The 18,707-nt window shown below is 45.0% G+C and overlaps 1 protein-coding gene across 1 annotated transcript; it reads right to left on the bottom strand.

The window, feature by feature from the left end:
• Positions 1-963: 963 nt before the first annotated feature.
• On the bottom strand, positions 964-13,664 carry GEM (GTP binding protein overexpressed in skeletal muscle). The gene is made up of 5 exons (XM_022584789.2): positions 13,342-13,664; positions 11,596-11,935; positions 5,285-5,361; positions 4,297-4,501; positions 964-2,545 (listed from the first exon to the last, which is right to left on the bottom strand). The coding sequence occupies exons 2-5, from the start codon at positions 11,924-11,926 to the stop codon at positions 2,268-2,270; spliced, it is 891 nt and encodes a 296-aa protein (XP_022440497.1). The 5' UTR covers positions 11,927-11,935; positions 13,342-13,664; the 3' UTR covers positions 964-2,267.
• Positions 13,665-18,707: the final 5,043 nt, after the last annotated feature.

Raw genomic sequence — 18,707 nt, 5'->3', positions numbered from 1 at the left:
GGAACCATGCAAGAAGAAACGCTACAAGAAGCTTCAATATACACAAAGCACTGTATTGCAGAGAGTAAAGAAATGAAAAGGAAAAGACACAGTGGCCCCTGATTTTGAGTTTCCAGACACATAAAACTAACTAACGGATGCAGAATGGAAGATGTGTGACAATGAAAACTGCCGTCTCTCGAGCTCTTTACGGTACGGCAGACTGAAAGACATCCATCTCACAACCTTCCAAGGTAGGTATTATTAGCAACCCCATTTGCAGATGAGAAACTAAGAGTCAAGAAGCTTTAAACTTTAACTACTCCAAAGACACACATGTTAAATGGCACAGCCAGGATTCATCCCAGGCCCGTATAACCTGTATCTTTACTCTTATCACCTCCCTGTACTGTTTCCTCGACCAATTCAAAGATGCAAAGTGCAGAGATGGGAACCTTTGCTCCCAACTTGGAAAAAGGAGGAGAAAGGGCCAACAAAATAGAGAGAGACACCTTATAAAACTGTGTCGCTTTGGGCAATATGCAAGATCCCTTGATTGTCACTACTAGTGTATGTCTGATTACAAACTCAGAAAGATAGGGAGTTGAGAGAGCAAGAGCGTGCTGGGGGTGCCAGAGGTGTGAATGGGGAACAGCAGGAAGTCCCACCCTTGAAGCAGAAGGGCTACACAGCACCACTGGAAAGCAGCCACGTGTTAATGTCCAGCTGTAAAAATGTCAGGGAGGAGACTTTGGTTAAAAGCTTTGCAGGCTGAAAATCACCAGTTTCCTTTTTCTCCCCCCTAATCCTTTATAATTTCCTCTAATGCTTTACTCAAGCTTAGGACCATGAGCCTTCGGGGAGCAAAGCAAAGCCCATCTGTTGAGTCAGGAATTTTGCCAGACCAAAGTAAAGGTCAATCTTGCTTTTCCTATAACTTGGCATTTACATGACCTCAAATACTTGCTAACTGTATCAGCCAAAAATCACTTTGCGTTATTGTGAATCACATGTCAAAGGAGAGATGTCAGGGATACTCTTTAAAACAGGTGATGACTGGGCTCTTGCCAATGAAGAGAAGAAATAAAATAATAGGTATGTTTCTTTATAATGTGCTTGCTCTAGAAGCTACATCAAAATGATCATAATCATCTTGAGTCGGGAGGAAAAACATTTCGGGATGCCTTTTTTATCAAAGATTTTATTTATTTTATTATAAGACATATAGGTAAAAACTTGAATATTCTGAAAAAGGTAGAAAATGGTAATAAAAATGGGCATTTTTCTTATTAAGAAACATGTTCATAAATATGCTTTATCAAATGTTAAAATGGTTGTTATTTTGCAAAATAATAATAAATAGAGCAGAGCTGTGGCATAAAAGGGTCAACCCAAAATGCTGGAAGTATTTATGTTCTGTGTTTTATAAAACTTCAGACCTTCGATTATATTTAAAAATTTGGTATTTTGCACTCCAGGTTCTCAATAATTTAGATTTTAAAAATATCTTTTTATGATGGCCCTATGATTTTAAAAATAACGCAACATAAAATGTGGTTTGACTAAATAGAATTTGATTAAAATAATTTTCCTTTAAATAAAAAATTATAAGACAACAGTAGTAAAGATATAATTTTTGAACCCATTAGTGGTACATGTAGCAGTTCCCAATTCTATACACTTCTGGATCCCTGACTGTGGGCACTGAACAAAAATTGTTTACTAAGCTTTAGTTTCCAGCAAGTCCATCGTTTCTTTTCACAGCTTCATGGAGCAATAACAGTGATGATCGTGATGAACCCAGTTCTGCAATCCTAGCTCCACGAATATAAGGTACAGAGAAAGAAGTTCTCCCTCCTTTGAAAAATTCCTTTGATGGCTTTCCTATATTTGTTTATGACCCACTGATCGGCCTCAAATTCACATAACAGAACACCAGGCAAAATTTTAATAATGAAAAATTCTTGTCTAGGCATGATTTTGTAGGCTTCAATTCTCTACTAGCCAAAGGAGAGAGGAAACACATGTGAACACCAACCATGTCCCCTAATGAGACTTGGGTGTTCGAGCAGCAAAGGTCAGGCTTTTCCTGTAAATAAATACTGAGTCTTCACAAAGCTCTTTCATTTCTCATGCATTTTGCTGCCCATCCGCCTAGCACGTTAGTTCCCAGCTAACAACGGGGGAAGCCACATCTAACAATACTTAAGAATCCAATCTAATATAGATTATGGGTCCCAATGGCCTTCAGTGATGTCCACTGGGGGACATTGGATGACTCCGGGTGCCTAGAGCACAGAGAGGTCATGGCAGGATTTGGACTTGAGCTTGAAGGCCATGTTCTTGTTGTTTTTGGCCACGATCTTGCCCCAGAAGCGCCTGGCTTTCCTGGGGATGGTCTCCCTCCTCTTCTGGTAGGCCAGCCGCCGCTCATTTTTCTCCTTGCTGTCCCGCCGGAGGCGGACCTGCCTCACAATGCCTTCAAACAGCTCCTTGACGTTATGCTGGACAGCTGCAGAGGTCTCGATGAACTTGCAGTCGAACACCACGGCACACGCTCTCCCTTCTGGTGGGGAAAGGAGGGAAGAAGAAAGTCAGGGGGGCTGCAGAATATGACCCTACACACAGAAAGCCAAGCTGGATGAGTCCTAATTTTAAATGGTCCTCTAGGGAACTCTAAGTCAGTCATATATGCGATGGATACAAGAGGCCACTGGGACACATGTCCTCCCAGGGCTTAAATAGAAGGAAAGACTCTCACACGAAGGTTCCTGGAAACAGGAGAGATGAGCTTTAGATCTGGCCCACCAAATTCACTGTGTGAAACTCCAATTTCATCAAATATCATAATATTAAGGAGTTTCATCAAATATCATAATATTAGTTAGTCAAAGCCATAGCCTAAATTTATTCCCATAAGGAACTGGGTTGAATATTTTATAAACATTTTTTTAATGTTTACAACAATCTTTAAGAATACATTATCCCTTTCAGATAGGTGATGAGACTGGAGGGGAGAGAGGTGGTCCTTTAAAAACTTGAGGCAGGGCTTCCCTGGTGGCGCAGTGGTTGAGAGTTCGCCTGCCGATGCAGGGGACGCGGGTTCGTGCCCCGGTCCGGGAGGATCCCACATGCCGCGGAGCGGCTGGGCCCGTGGGCCATGGCCGCTGAGCCTGCGCGTCCGGAGCCTGTGCTCCGCAACGGGAGAGGCCACAGCAGTGAGAGGCCCGCGTACCGCAAAAAAAAAAAAAACAAAACAAAAACTTGAGGCAGTTCACATAGCCTGTAAGTGACAGGTGTGAATCCAGGCCTGCTTCACTCTCAAGTTCATGTTCTTTACTCTTTCTCCTGAGTCAGTTTCCTGAATTGAAAACAAGAATCTGACTATTTGACTTTCCTCTCTGAAAAAAATTTTTTTAAGCTTTGATGGGATATTTTGAAAAAAAATTGGAGAATTTCACACAGTACAATACAATTACGGCAATCTATCCAAACAAGCTTTTCTGAAAGTCTCATTTTCGAATGTTCTATTGTGTTCAATGACCAGGTGTCCAAGTTTTGGTTTGGAAAAAAATGACTACTGTAGACGGTCATTTCCTAAGAGTAAGACATTCCCAAGCTGGTTGGGTCTATTAAGTATTCAACAGGGTTCTTTTCTCCTGGGTGGAGCCTGGCAATGCAGTATTTTATTTTTTTACCATCGTACCAAATCTGTATTAGGCCAATAAAATTTTAAGGGCCCCCAAAGGCACTTGGGTGCCAACTCAACAAACAGGAATTATCCCTGAACCAAGTACGACAAAGGATACGTGACACCATCAGACTGATGCCTTAACTGAAACTTAGGAAGCAAAGGGTAAGGGCTGGGAGGGTGTTTCTCGGGTCTACAGGAACCAGAGGCAACCAGAGTGGAATTCTTAATCTCAGTGAGACTCTCACAGTGCCCCCTAAATCAAAGTTCCCGTCCTTCTTGCTTGAAGATGCTACTTTCACTTCCCAGGACTCTTGAGATCTCCCTGGAGAATAGAAAGGACAAGGAGCAAAGGCTGGGGACTGCCAGTAAACCCCTGAGCATGACCTCTTCCCTAAAGGAATTCCAGGGAAAGCCTTGGGGATAGGGAGATTGGAATCCTGCTGGTAGAACAGATGATCTGCTGGGAACAGGGGCACCTTAGAGAGTATACATAAAACTCCATGTGGCATTTTAATAAGTCTCTGGTTCCAGCTTCATGAAAGAGGAAGGAAAGAACAACTGTTGGAAGGAAAATGCAGGTGACCCAGAGACAGTTTCTATGGTATTGGCACCACTCCTCTCACCTGATACAGACACTTCCCGGCACCGCACCAGGTCACTTTTATTGCCAACCAGAATTATAGGAATGTCCTCTGTCTGCCGGGCCCTGCGGAGCTGGATTCGAAGCTCAGATGCCTTCTCAAAGCTGGCTCGGTCCGTGATGGAGTAGACAATCAGGTAGGCATCCCCGACTTGCATGCAGTGGTCTTGGAGCCACTCATTCTCCCCCTGATAAAATGAGATCTCCCATGAGCTCAGACTTGCCTGGTAAATGTGGTGTTAGTTTGAAAGAGACAATGTGTTTATCCTAAAGTACCCTTGCTGATATGAGAAAGGAAGAAAACTTATTCCAACTCTCCAAAAGGCATCAGTCTTCCATGCCTACAAGATGTCTGTGGCTGTAAAGACTCCTAGCTCAGACAGCACTGATGCCAAAAAGTTTTATGATTCCTCCTACAGCTTGAGTTGATAAATTATACAAAGAGTCTGCCAAACAATATTTCAAATTTTATTTAAACTACCAAAAACGAGTCTTTCCTGGCTTCCATAAAACTCTTTTGCCCCTAAGTGACAAAATTAAGAATCCTCTTGTTAGCATAGAAGGGTTCTTAATAAACAGAAGGTCTAGCAAATGGGCTCAGAAACCCCAAACCTTTAAAAAACAAATGTTGAAAACTAGTAGTGAGAGTGTCAGCTTCATATAATATGTTTTTATGTAGTTTAAAATTATCATCCATACTTACTGGCACTTTCCCTAAAACAAATACATTTTTTTGTATTCTTGAATAGAACTAAAGGCAAATCACTGCAACTTGCTTGTTATTCAGGGCTCATTGATGAACGACTTGTTCCTTAGAACAGTTTCATTCTTCAGAAGTAAGTGCTTTTAATCAAGAAAATGAGTCCACCTCATCTGCAACATCAAAAAGGGCAATGTCACCCTTGCCCCAAACAGCCTGTTGGAAGGCAGGCCCTGAAAGGAATTTACAGAGAGCTACAGGCTCTGCATACCTTATTTTCCCACATGTCCAGGAGTATAATTGTTGCACTTTCCCCATCAACAATCAGTGTTCGCTCATATGTATCTTCTGGAAAAGAAAGAACAGTGATCCTGCAGGCAGGCAAATAGGCAACACTTTTCTGTAAAAGGGTGTAGAAAATTATGCCAGAAAATAAACGTACTAAATATGCAATTAATTATGTAAATATACAGAGTAAACTGTGTAAATATTCACACAGGCAAATTATTTTTTTAATCACCTTCAACAACATTCTACGTATATTCCTACAGTATTCTGCTTAGCAATAAGGAGAACACCTACATCTTCTGAACGTGTATCCCTAAATGCTTGAAATGAAAGGCGTTTGTTTTCATCATTTCTATACCTTTTATGTAGTAAAACCATTCAGGAGAATAAACCCACTTTACTGCTTTTGACTCAGAGTCCATGGACGGTGCTGTGAGAAACACTAACTGCCCAGCAGAACTGTAAACCCAGCTCATAAGCCTTCCGTGGAAACCCTCTGCACCTTTCAGTGGGGTGATTATTGAACATTCACTGGCCATTTCAGGAGCTTTCAGCTCAGAGACATTTCTCCTCTTTTGAGATGTGCAAGAAAAAAATCTTGAAACTAGCCCTGCTTTGGCGAAGTTTTCTTCGTTAAAAAAAAATACAGTTCCCTAGGAATAAACAGCCTTGTTTTTCCATCTTAAGTAGAACAGAAGTGCAGTCTCCAGCTCTACTTAGTAATAGAAACCTTCCCCCTGCACTTGAGCCCAGATGGAATGCAAGCAAAGGGTGAATGTAGTACAAAGGGCCAGAGCAGCTCCATCCCAGAAAAATCAGTGGGAGTGGGGAGAGGGAGGATTAACTGAGTTAACTGGGATTTTTGCAAGAGAGATTCCCATCAATCCCACACAATTGAACCCATACCCACTCTATTTTCACAATGAGGTTTCCTGTTTTGAATTGTATCATTTGAGAATTATGATCTTCATAATGATTTTTTGCCATTTTTCTTGCTGTTCCTTTTGCCTGGAATCTGTTCTCTCCAATATCGAAAGGCTTGTTCCCTTATCTCTTTCTGAGGGATGTGTTCCCTGACCATCTATTTAGAATTCCATCGCCTCTCTGCTACCAATAATCCTTACTCCCTTCCTTGTTTCATTTTTCTTCATTGTGCTGACTGCCATCTAACATGAATCCATTTAACTTACTTATTTTATTATTTTCTGTCCCTCTCGCCTTCCAGAATGTTAAGGCAGAGACTTGCATCTATGCTGCTTACTGCTATTTCCCCCAGCACCCAGGACAGCGCCTGGTAGATTGCAGGTGCTCAGTAAATACTTACCAAATGAATGAATAAATGATAAATATAGCATTGTGGCTTGTGAGCACAAGCAAACCTGAATTCAAATCTGGGTGCCATATCTTATTAATGGTTTGGCTCAGGACTTCTTACTTAAGTTCTCTGAGCCTCAGTTTCTTCATATGTGAAATGGGATTGATAAGAGTATCCACACCTCAGGGCTGTGACAGTTACATATATTAAGCCTGGGCACAAAGTAGGAATGCAGTAAGTGTTAGCTGCTATCATCACTTCTTCAGATGGAGGAAGTTGGCTCCTGCCATACTTGCCATTCCCTACTATAGGTAAATCCTAGCTTAAGAGCCCTGCATTGTAGGAACCAGGGCAATCCCTGTTTCATAATAGTGAGGAGTTTATAAAAAGCAATGCTCCTGGTTCAATGTTTCTTCCTCTAAGAATTAGAATCAGGAGAGGGAAAGAAAAGAAAATATGGACAAATGAGAATAAAATTAGCCAGGAATGGCTCTTTCTGTCAGTTTTCCCATCTCTTTAGGTGTCATTCTTCTAAATGATGTTAACAGTTTCCCACTGGGGGATTTTAAATCTATTATTCCCATCATGTCTGCCATCCACAATATGTATCATGAATGGGATCGCAGTGGAATGCCTAATTTGGCTTACTGGAGAGTAGGGCCTCATGACCTCAACAGGCAACTTTATACAACCAAGTGCAAATCATCAAAGTTTGAGCAGCACAGATGGGGGTAGGGGGCGGGGGAGCTGACTGCCCCTTACCACCTCAGAGTTTTTCTCTTTTCTCTGAAAGACCTCCCTGCACTCAGAAAACTCAAAAAAGCACTTTCTCTGCCCTCAGCTCATCACTCACCACGCAACAGTAGGCACAAGAGATTCATTCCAATCCTTAGTAGTTCAGACAGAAACATACTGTATTCCAATAGCTAAGGGGAAAAGCAAACTCAAACTTTCTCTTGGTTTACGAGGTACCAGAAGAAGTCTAGAGGAAAAGTGGACTAAAGATTCCAGCTGCAAAAATAAGGCCAAACTGCTTTTCTGTTCTGGAAAGTTCCTGACAGGATCATTCTGACTGGACTTACCTCTGCCTGAAAGTCATTGTGCCGGAAACCCAAAAGCCTAAAGCAATACACCTCCGCCCTGCTTTGTGCATATGCCCTGCACCTGGGCTTATGTATCACCTCTGGCCGCATGCCCCAAGGATTTCTCACTCAAAGCATCCTGCTTGAGAGCCTTCTGCGACCAGGAGAGGACCTGCTTGCAACCAAAGCTCTATCTTCTCTTCCTCTCTTAGTCCCCACCTTTCAGCCTTTTCAAGGGTTAACTGGGTAAGAAGAGGGGAAATAAAAGAATATAAAATTCTGGAAGAGTCCTTTGAAACTTGCTCTGGGTTAAGGTGTATGGAGAAAGGGTTAAGGCCTATTGGCTTATAAGGCTTTTCAGTAACCTGGTCTGGGGAGTCCTCATTTTTCCGGTCCTCTCCATGAAAGACAGGGGTGTGTACTCACACCCTGTGTAGCAAGAGAGATCATCCTGAGGTGTGGGATGGAGTTTGTTGTCTGCAGCCATCTTCCCCGGACTAGCACACCTCGATTCGTCTGTCTGCATCTGACCCCCACTGTGCTTGGAGGACCATCCTGCTCGAGACTGGCTCAAGCGCTGTGTGTGAACCTGCCCAAGAGTTCTCTTACCCGCTGGAACCGGCTAAGGCAGCCCCTCGAAAGTTCTGAGGCTCCAGCACCCCTCTCCCCTCAAAACTCTCAACTGCTTTCAGCTTTCAGAGCGCAGAGGATCCCAAGGAACCCTAAAGGAACTCCTGCCTAGGAATACTGGCCTATCCTCTAGTGGCTCATGTCTCCTCTGCACACATCACGGGGTCCCAGCCAAGGGGGACCAAAGTGGATGAGGACTTCAAGCAATGAAAGGTCCAGTTGTGGAAGATAAGCCCAAGGAAAGGAAACAACAGATTCAGAATCAGCTCTAACTAATGTTCGTTCACTCGGTACTTACTATGTGCCAGGCACCTGTTATCCTCTTAATACAGTTTAAGTAGTTATTGTCTCTATTTTACTAATAAGGAAGCTTAATGAGGGTAAGTTTCTTGTCTCCAGGGCACCTAGCTAAGTCAGTGTCGAAACTGGAGTCCAAACTCACATCATCAGGCTGCGAGTCCGGTGCTCCCTCCTGTACTCCCTGTGCACACGTGCAATGCCTTCCACCTACCTCAGGGCTTCCAAAACCTAGTGGTCCTTAGGGTCCAGCTCAGAGACCACCACTTCCATGAACACTTTTCTGATTTTCACAGCCAGAAGTAATATTTATTTTCTCCTCTGAATTCCCACAGCACTGCCCTTTTACCTCTTTGAAGACACTTATCACACCCTATCGATTTATAGCTGATCTCTACTGCATATACTGTGAGCATCTTTAAGGAAGAAGCCCCGTGACTCTTTGTATGTCCTCAGAGTGTTGCATCAAGCTCCACGGTATAGGGTCAGTAACTGTTTAGGGATGAATGGATGGATGGATGAATGAATGAACGGCATTAAGCGTGCACAGAGAGTCATAAGATTATTGCAATATAATCTTAACAACATCCATCTTTATTTGGAGAAATGATGATGAAGAGTATTGTGTAGTTTCTTTCTTATGGTTAATGCTGAAAAAAGAACAATGCAGTGAAATGCCGTGGAAAACCCTCTCCTTGGGAAACATAAAAGCCAACTAGTGATTCCAATAGCCACCTATACGTAAGGGCTGTAACCCTAGACAGTATAAATTTAGTTACTCAAATAGGACACATTAGGTAGGATGAGTCAGCTGAGAAGCTTCTTGTTGCCCAAGTTTCCCTCTTTGAGGAGATAAGGAAAGGATTCTCTCTGCCAACTGCCCCCTCTCCCTATTAAACAAAGAAGCTTCCCAGATACCGAAGCCTGCCTTCTCAAGTTTCAGGGATGGGTCAATCTTCTTAATACTCTATGCCTATGGGGATACCGCCCTCTGGATAGATACCACTGCACTCTTAACAGACAAACATTTTTGAAAGTCTGTTATCCACTAACTGTTTCAATTCCTCCCTCCTAAAGAAACAAACAAAAACTCTTGGTTGGTCTCTCCTTTATATCAGTCTCCAAAGCACTTTATTGTTACTTCTTAAGGTATTCATATAATTTTATCCTGCTCTGAATTATAGCCACTGACAGCTCCTTCCTAAGAGGGTATGTATGGTGTACCTCGTTCATCACTGGGTACCCCAGAGCCTAGCATGGAGCCAGGCATGTGGTCGGTACCCAGCCCAACGTGCTACAGTATGTAACAACATTTGGATGCTAAATCCAGGGGTTGCCGAGTACAGCGAAAGAACATAGGATTTAGGTTCAACCACAACTAGTTTTGAATCCTGTCCAGACCATGGACTAGCTTTTTCAACCTGGGAAAGTCACTTGACTTCATAAGCTTCCATTTCTTCACCTGTAAAATAGGGATATTAATACCAAATTGGTTTAATTTTCATAAGTATTATCAAAACACTTGTGGGAAGTAATTAGCACAGTGCCTGGCATATAGCAAGTTCCCTATCAATAACAGAAGGAGAACACCACAAAACTAACATTATAAAATCCTGAGTTCTAATTCCAGCTGTCCCAGTGGGTGATTCTAGGAAAGTCCCTAAGACTCAGTTTACCCATATGAGTACAGGAATAATGTCAGGACCAAAATAAACAGTAGCAAATATAAGGCTCCCAAAAAAGTGCATGTCTCACTGCAAATGTGCATTCCAGATGGTAGTTCCTCCTCCCTTTCTCCTGTAGTGACACTCACCCACAGGCTTTTACATCAAAAGAGATACTGACCCTCTTTCTCCCTTGAAATATGGTTTAGCTATCATCCCTGAGATTTCAGGAGTGAGGAGAGAAATCAATGTTCCATCAGTGAGTCATCATTTAAAGCCAGTTCAGACCTGCCTCATGAAGCAGTGAACTCCCGGACAATGGAAGAATAAACGTTTAGTAGAAATGGGCTGACAGTAGTGAGGAAGGAGTAGGATTTCTATGCATGAAGTAGAGGGCAGAACCGAGTCATCACTGAGACATCTTCCTACTCCGGAAGTCTGTGATTCAGCTGTGAGTTGCAACTGAGCGTAGAGACAGACCATGCCACTGGGACAAGAACTGGAAGGCTCTCCTTCATTTCTGCAGCTGCAAACAGGGACACACAGCGACCCTGGCATTGTCTAAGATGGGAGCCGTGGCTGAAAGACACTGTATGAAAACCATCGAGTATTAGGATCCTCATCTTACTTCCCAGAATGTAGTGCTATGCTTTACGCGTATTTGAGGAAGATGGGAATTTTTGAGACTGTGTCACCTCAAATTAGTTTTGGAAATCAAGGCTTAAATAATAAATATTTTAAATGAGATTGTACAGGGAAAGTTGTCTTGAAAAACTGTAAGACTCTATACAAATATATGTATCATCATTGTTGTATTTCACTATTTTTTTAAATGTGCTATTTAAAATACAGATTTTAAATGATTTTATACCCTCAAAAGCCTCTAATATTGCAATAAACAAACTAGTGAATTCATCGTAACAGTTTTTCAAATCGGTTTGGTTTTAGGTGTCACCATGGAAAAAGGCTGTGTCTACACTCAGTTCTTGAAAGGTCCAGGTCAGAAATGGCAAAAGCCAGAGGTGGGATCCTGACCCTCTGGCTCTGCCCTCTATAACCTGTCTCCCCAGTCCCTTTAGAGCTGGAATCTAAGCAATTCCCTTTCTGGCCCAGGTTCTATCTACGAGCATTTTCATTTTCTTGTCCCAGGGGCTTATGCCAGTGCTTCTGTGGGGACTCAGCTCCTGAGCTGAAGCCAAGAATGCATAATCGCAGTTCCCAACTCTGCAGATAAATGACCCACCTACTCGCTCTTTCTCCTGGACCACTGCTGACCACAGAAGCCCGCTAGGGCTAGTCCACCTACCTCCCAGCATTTCGCAGTCACTGTCCATGCTGTCATGCACGCCTGCAAAGATGCTGGCCAGAGTGGACTTGCCCACCCCCTGCTCCCCTATGAGAACCACCCGGTAGTAGGTGTTCCCCGACTCGGAGGAGATGACTGAGTCCGTGGAGTCGGAGGACCAGCTCCGGCGGCAGTGGTCCTCGGGGGTAGCAGAGTGACGGTTGCGCTGGCTGTACTGGTGGGGCTCTTTCTGGACCATCAGATGCCTGCCATCGGCTGGGATGCTCCAGCGCTGCTGCTGCGGCTGCATGCCCACAGTGCCCTGGCGCATGGTGACATTATTCAGAGTCATCGTTGGGTCCTAGAGAGCAAAGCAGCCAAGGTGTTAGCATTAGGAAGCGTGAGTGAGAGTTCAGGGGGCTTAAACACAGTCATCAGTGATGTTTTATTAAATGAGGTGAGACCCAAGTAACCCTAACACAAGGAACACCAATGAAGCCGTCAACAGGCTTTCAACCGAACACACACACACACACACACACACACACACACACACACTGTTACCAGCTCCTCAGGCAGATTGTCACTTGCAAAGAGGAAAAAATGCCATTAATATCCCCCACTGCCCTGGGGCTTCCTCCATCTTCAAGGAAGCCTGGGGATTCCCCACTCAGAGCTGGCACAGAGGCAGCCAGAAGGAACCAACAGCCTCCAGAGATGGCTTGAAAAGCAACAAGTTAATGCAGCTGGGGACCAGCTGGCCAGATTAGCTGCTCTTGTCTAAACATGGCTCTTAATTGCACCAGCATCCAGTGGGCCTCAGTGGGAAACACGTGACAATGACATCACTCACCCTGGCTGGACTGGACAAGCGATTATTGGAACTTCCATGTTTAGTAAAGTTGCCCGGATGCTCCCCAGCTGCCTGAATTAGCTATTATTTGGGGGGGCGGGGGGGAAGAATTTGTTTGAGGTTTATGCCTCAGCTCTGCCCTCCTGTCCACGGATATCACATTTAAAACATCCCAGCCCCATGCCTTGTCTTTCTGGCAGGGAAACGACCCGCTCAGGTTCAGACCTGTCAAATTCGCAGAGAAAATGCTTCACTCTTATTAAACCATGTCCGCTTCAAGAGTTCTTTAATTCAACTCAGATTTCCACCTTTCTGAAGCAAATCAGGTCAAAGACTCTCCCCAAAGACATTCAACAACTTCGCTACAACTTTCCCTTTCCCAAGGGAAAGCTGCACGGAGGTCCCCCTTGCACGGAGGTCTGTACTCCCAGGCTCCTTGAGATAAAGTAGAAGCATTCTTATTTGAATCAGCAAGATCCACTCGGGAGAGCGAGAAATGCGCAGACACTCCCCTTCCCACGCTCACCCCCACCCTCCACACCCCAACCCGTCGATGACACTAAGCACGACCCTGACCGCGATGATCAGCCGGGCTTTTTAATCTCACGTGCAGCGCCCCCGTTGGCCGACTTGAATTCAAACAACCAGAGGCTGACGGCTGCCCTCTGACCACAGCCTGTAGGACGAGGTGGCCCTCTTCCTGAACTGAAGCAAGAAACCTGCTGATGACAGGTGGCATCCTTTGCACCTTAAACTTTGCCCCCGACCTGGAAAACCACAGTGCGGACAGCACGTTCCGAAGGCTCTTTTCTCAACTTAGAAAGTTCTGCGGGCTGGGAACGCCCATCCCTTCCCCAACCAGCCCCCCACCCCTCTCCAGAGTCGGGAGGGCCCCCGCGGGCCGCCTGGCTTACTTGGGCGTCCGAGGGTCGGTGAGCGCTGTGATGCTGGGGCCGCCGAGCGCAAGGGTGCTCGCGCGTTGCCGCCGTCTGCGCCTCCGCCGGAGCCCGCCGCCCGCAGCCGCCGCGGCCCCGCGGTTTATACCGGCCCCGGCCGACCCGCGCCGGGGCTTTTCCGTGACGTCAGCGCCCCCGCCGGGAGGGGCTGGCTGTGCAGCAAACCCGGACTTGCAGCCACTTCACTGAATCAGTTACTCGCCATCATGTGACCCCATTCTCCCCTTTTAAAAAATAACGACAGTTCAATCCCGGGCTCCTTTATTTTGTTTTGTTTTGTTTTGTTTTGTTTTATTTTTACCAGGTGGACACAGGAAGGTGAGAAAACACACTAAGTGCCACATAATCGCGCTTCCCAGGAAAACACTTGCGAGCTGTCCGGATAAAGGATGGAGGAAGAGGCAGGTTTGAATTGGAAACCCAGTTTCGCCAGAAAACAAAACAGGGATCCGCCGGGCGCGCGTGGAGATTTAGCCCTTCGGATGGGGCTGCAGCCACCTTGAGCGGTCACGGCTTGTTAGCCGCATCTTCTGCAAGGAAAACAGCCTCTTCTGCTCCTTTTCCTTTCTCCCTGGAAGAGGGAAGGAGGGGAGCCCCACACTGCTCTGTTTCCCTTCTCTGACAGGGACCCAGAGAGAAGGGGCCAGAGGAAGTTGAGGAAAGGGGACAAGACCTTGAAAAGGTCTTGAAAAATAACCTAATTAAGGATCCAAGCAGATTGTGCTAAATGTTGCCGGCGCTCCCGCTCTGGACCGGGATGCTGAGGCTCCTCAATCAGGGAATTTAATCAGCGTCGCTTTCGGCAGCAGCATCTCTGTACCAGCCTCCCTGGCATGGCTGGGCCTGGTCTTGGAGCCAGTTCTCCACGCATGGGAGGAGCCCTGAGCCAGAAATGGGGCCCAAGTCCCCCGAATGAGTCCTGTGAGTAAAAGGCACAGGGTAGTAATACAATAGCCACTTCTACTACCATTTACTGAGTACCTCGGAGTCCCTATACTCAGTAGGTACTGTTAGGCCTCTGCAGTACCTCGAACTTTACTACAATTTGGCAAGGTGGGTGTAGTGCCACTCCCATTCCATGGAGGAGAAAAATGACAACACAGCCAGAGAGCTTGCCCAAGGTCACACAGCTCGGATAAGTGGCAGCATCAGGATTCAAAGCCTGGCTTGCCCAGCTGAAGGGATTCAGTGACTTCTTTCTGGGCACATGGGCATTTCCCAGACACTGTGTTTGCAGATGACACTGGCCTTTCTAATACATCCATCCATCCACTTTTCCAGCCAGCTTCTTCTCTGGGTTGGCTGGTGGCTCCGGAAAACAAGCCAGAGGCACCAGCATCTATTCGAGTGGCCGGACTCTGCTGTGAGTAGGGCCCATGTTCCGTTATCCTGCAGCACTTATCTGCTCTGGGGATTATCCAAGTGACCAGCTGCTGAGACATGCCAGGCCCCAAGCTGGCAAAGGTGAAATCCACAGAGGAATGAAAACTTAGGGATCTCTCAGTCCTACGTGCCCTGGCCTCCCCCAACCTCCTACTTATTTTATGTGTGAGGAAGCTGATACCCAGAGGAGCGACTACCACTCAGTTAGTAATTAGCAGAGCTGGAACCAGAACCTGGGTGTCATAATTTCCTGGATGGTTTCCATCATTTCCATCGAGTTTTCCTTCTGGGCTTTACCAGGAGAGGATGGCTACAGATGTGGGGAAAGGAGAAGAGTGGGGGGTCAGGGAGGGACAGAGAGAGAGAGAAGGCGGGAAGGACACCATCCAAAAGTCTTCCTCTGGCTCCATGCTAAAATACGTGTAACACGTGAATCATTGGTACTTTAGAATTATCCATGCTTTTTCCATGCTGAGCCTCCGACTCTGTCAACTGGTCTCAACAGAAACATTACGTGCGGTAAAAACTAAGAATAAATCAGAGTATATATAAGCATATCATCTACCTCTCAATTCTACTTTTGCCCATTGATAAGAACTTAATTCTTCCCATTAATAAGAACCTAATTCTATGTCTAGGCAATATCCACTCTGAACTATTTTTCATTGGTATATGTGAGGCATGCAAAAGAAAACCAACTCTAAAGATGAGGGAGGGGGACTTTCAGTCCACTATTGATTCGGTAAGTACAGCAATGTTGTGTTTGAATAATAGAATCTGCCTTCTTAAATTTTCTGTCCCACAAGAAGCCAGATGAGAAAACAACTACTTAGGAAAAGTTTCAACTGAATGGCAGTTAAGTTGGAGTGAATATTAGACAAAAGTCACTGTTATACCTCGCAAAGCACATTTGACAGCCAAGCGTTATCCGGCAGAGTCCCAGCTACCTCGTCCAAGATTCCAGCTCACTGAGACCATCTGAGGTTACAGGGATGGAGAAAAAAAGGTGGAATCAGGGAATTTGGGCCAATAGCAAGTTCCGAAGAAGAAAAATTGGCAGAATATTGTAGTTTCTTATTCTATGAATTATTCCATCTGTATTCCTTCTGCAGGCATTTGAAGGCTTCCTCAGATTTTTATCTAACAGAGAAAAGAGTGGGGCTAGGAGACAGAACTCCAAACAAAAAGAACTAATGTTTACTGACCAATGCACATACCTTACCTCAGTTCGTCCTCATCACCACTGCATCTACCCACGTTTCATGGATGAAGATGCTGAGGAATGAGGTCAAATGACTTGTTCAAGGTCACAGAGCCAATAGGTAGTGGAGCTGCACACTCTGGGTCCACAGCATTAACCACTATTGTTTAGAGTAAGGGATACACTTCAGCCCTATTCTCATGCTAGCCCCACCTCAGCCCAGCTCCTTCCTAACCCCCCTCAAAGGAGAAGGAGTTTTTATTTGATTGGCCAAAGCCCATGACCTTCATTGCGCCCCATATTAATGGCGAAGGTCTCTCTCTCCTTAAAGGCATGAACCACGCTGTTCTCTGTCTTTTCTCTGGGTCCTATGCCTGGGTGAGAAGGTAAACTTGGGGTTCTTTTGGGGGCCTGACTATCTCTCTTGTCTTTGTCACTGTCACTCTTTGTCTCAGCATAGAGACCTGTGCAACTACCCCATGACTTCAAAAAGGGGATGAGACAGAGAGGCAGAGGTGGGGAAGGAGGGGAAGAACTTTTGACCAGGGCTGGGACTGAGGCATAAGGGATTTGCACAACCAAAAATGTCACATTACTTTGAACCTCATCCCTTGAAAATTCTAAGGAAGACAAGATGATGGGTAGGCCCAGGATACGTACATCCTTGGGTCTGTAATACTATCCTAAAAGCCATAAAATCACTCAATCTTTAACATATACTTCCTCATCTATACCGGAGACTTACTGCAACCAAGGTCATGTTTACTCATGCCACCAGGTCAGCGCTACTCAGCGATAAAGTGACACCATCCATCTTCACCACCAACAAAGAGAAGTTATAGACTGGACACTGAAGAGGTGGTAAAATAAATGGGTTTGGTTTTTATTGCTTTTTAAATGCTTTGCATTTTGATGCCTTTAGGCAAAGCATGTTCTCTAATTCCCCCATAGTCCTCACTACTCCCTGATGTCTTCTACTCCAGCCAGCTTCTCTCATTTAGATTATCTACCTGGTCCCCAAAGGCACTTGCCTTTGTGACCCCTGCAAGGACTGAAAGAAAAAATAGGGGATTCAGCATTAGAAAAGCAAGTTCAAACCTCGGCCTTTCCTCTTTGGTGATCCTGGGGATGTCACCAAACCCCAGAGGTCTTGGCTTCGGCTGCTGTGAGGACTGAAGAGCGGCTGAGCACGCAGCGCTTTGTTAACCACAGAGCACCGTGTCGAGTGAGTATAATGATGACGCAGGAGCCAAGGCTTGGAGCTTGGCCACCTGCCATCGGTTTGGCTGCCCCTTAAGGCTCACGTTAAATGAATCCAGCAGAAATCAGGACACATGAGGCAGAGGGAGGCAGGGCGGGAAATGTACTCCTATTGATGTTACTAGGAAAAAATAATTAGTAAGGAGAGTGGCATGGTTAAGTCCTTTGTAACCAGGCAAGGATCTGGGGTCAAATCCAGCACACAGAATAGGTCTACACCAGCCGCAAAAGCGCTGGGAGGAGCTGGGTGGGAGGCAATGTGCAAAGTGTCTGAGCACGAAAAGAACCTCCTACCCCCTCTGGGAAGTCTAAAGAAGGAAAGAATTACTATATGGAAAATCATTGCTTTACAGAAGGGGAAAAAAAGATTCCAGTTGCAAAATCAAGAGAGCCCTGATCAAGAGAAAATAAGGACTGAAGAAAAGATGGCTAAGAATAACCTCTCAACGTCCAGAGGCCTATGGGATCCAGATGGACACTCCCTCCAGCTGCATCCTCCTTCAGGCTGGCCCCAGCTTCTCATCAGACCCCTGCTGGGCAGATTTAATTTTCCGCTGAAAAAATTTTTAGCTGTCACTCTTCCTCCGCTCCATTAGCCCAGGCTGCTGCAGGCCTTTCTTGCTCCTTCAAAACTCCTGCAGGGTAAGTGCAGAATGTATCTCGGAAGGCCGAGGGGAGGTTCCTGAAGTAAATGGGCATTCACTGCCCAGGTTCCTCCATTCATTACAATAACTACTGAGCATTTACCTGTTACCAGAACCTGTTCTCAGGGCTAGGGGTGAGGTACTTACGTTCATGGAACTTATATTCTGGTTAAAGAAATAATAAATAACAAATAAATAAAGTATCACCATATTCATTCATTCATTCACTCATTCTTTCTCTGAGCTTGCCACTCTTTAGCCTCAGTTTTCTCATCTGTAAAAAGAGAATGATAACACTGGAGACAATGTATAAAGTAGGGGTCAAGTACACACCCATTCAGAAGTCTGACAACAGCAAGGTTGATGAAAATGTGAAGGAGAGTACTTGTGCCCTGCTGGTGGGAGTGTGAATTGGGAGGCCACCTTGGCGATCAACCATCAACATCTAAGATATGCACATCCTTGGTGACCCAGCGATTCTGGTTCTCAGTGGGCATCTTCTATATCACACAGGAGACAGACACAAGGATGCTCATTGAAGCACTGTTTGTAATAGCAACAATCAGAAACCACCTAATGATCATCAATGAATAAATGCACGGTGCTATATTTTTGCAGTGAAATACACAGCAGTGAAAATGAATGAACTAGACCTACTTGTATCAACCTGGATAAATATTGAGACCATAATGGTGACTTTAAAAAGCAAATTGCAGGACATCTACAAGAGTAATAATTGATATAATTTTCTAAAACCCCACACTAATAGCTTATAGTTAAATATATCTAGTAAAAGCATAAGAACATGGATGAGAAAAATACATACCAACTTCAAA

The sequence above is a fragment of the Delphinapterus leucas genome, chromosome 17 (assembly GCF_059928025.1).
Source record: "Delphinapterus leucas isolate spDelLeu-1000000601 "Yukka" chromosome 17, BTC_Dleu_Yukka2, whole genome shotgun sequence".
In the NCBI taxonomy this organism is placed as follows: domain Eukaryota; kingdom Metazoa; phylum Chordata; class Mammalia; order Artiodactyla; family Monodontidae; genus Delphinapterus; species Delphinapterus leucas.
Note: the sequence above shows the minus strand (reverse complement) of the source record. Positions and strands in the feature narration are given on the sequence as shown.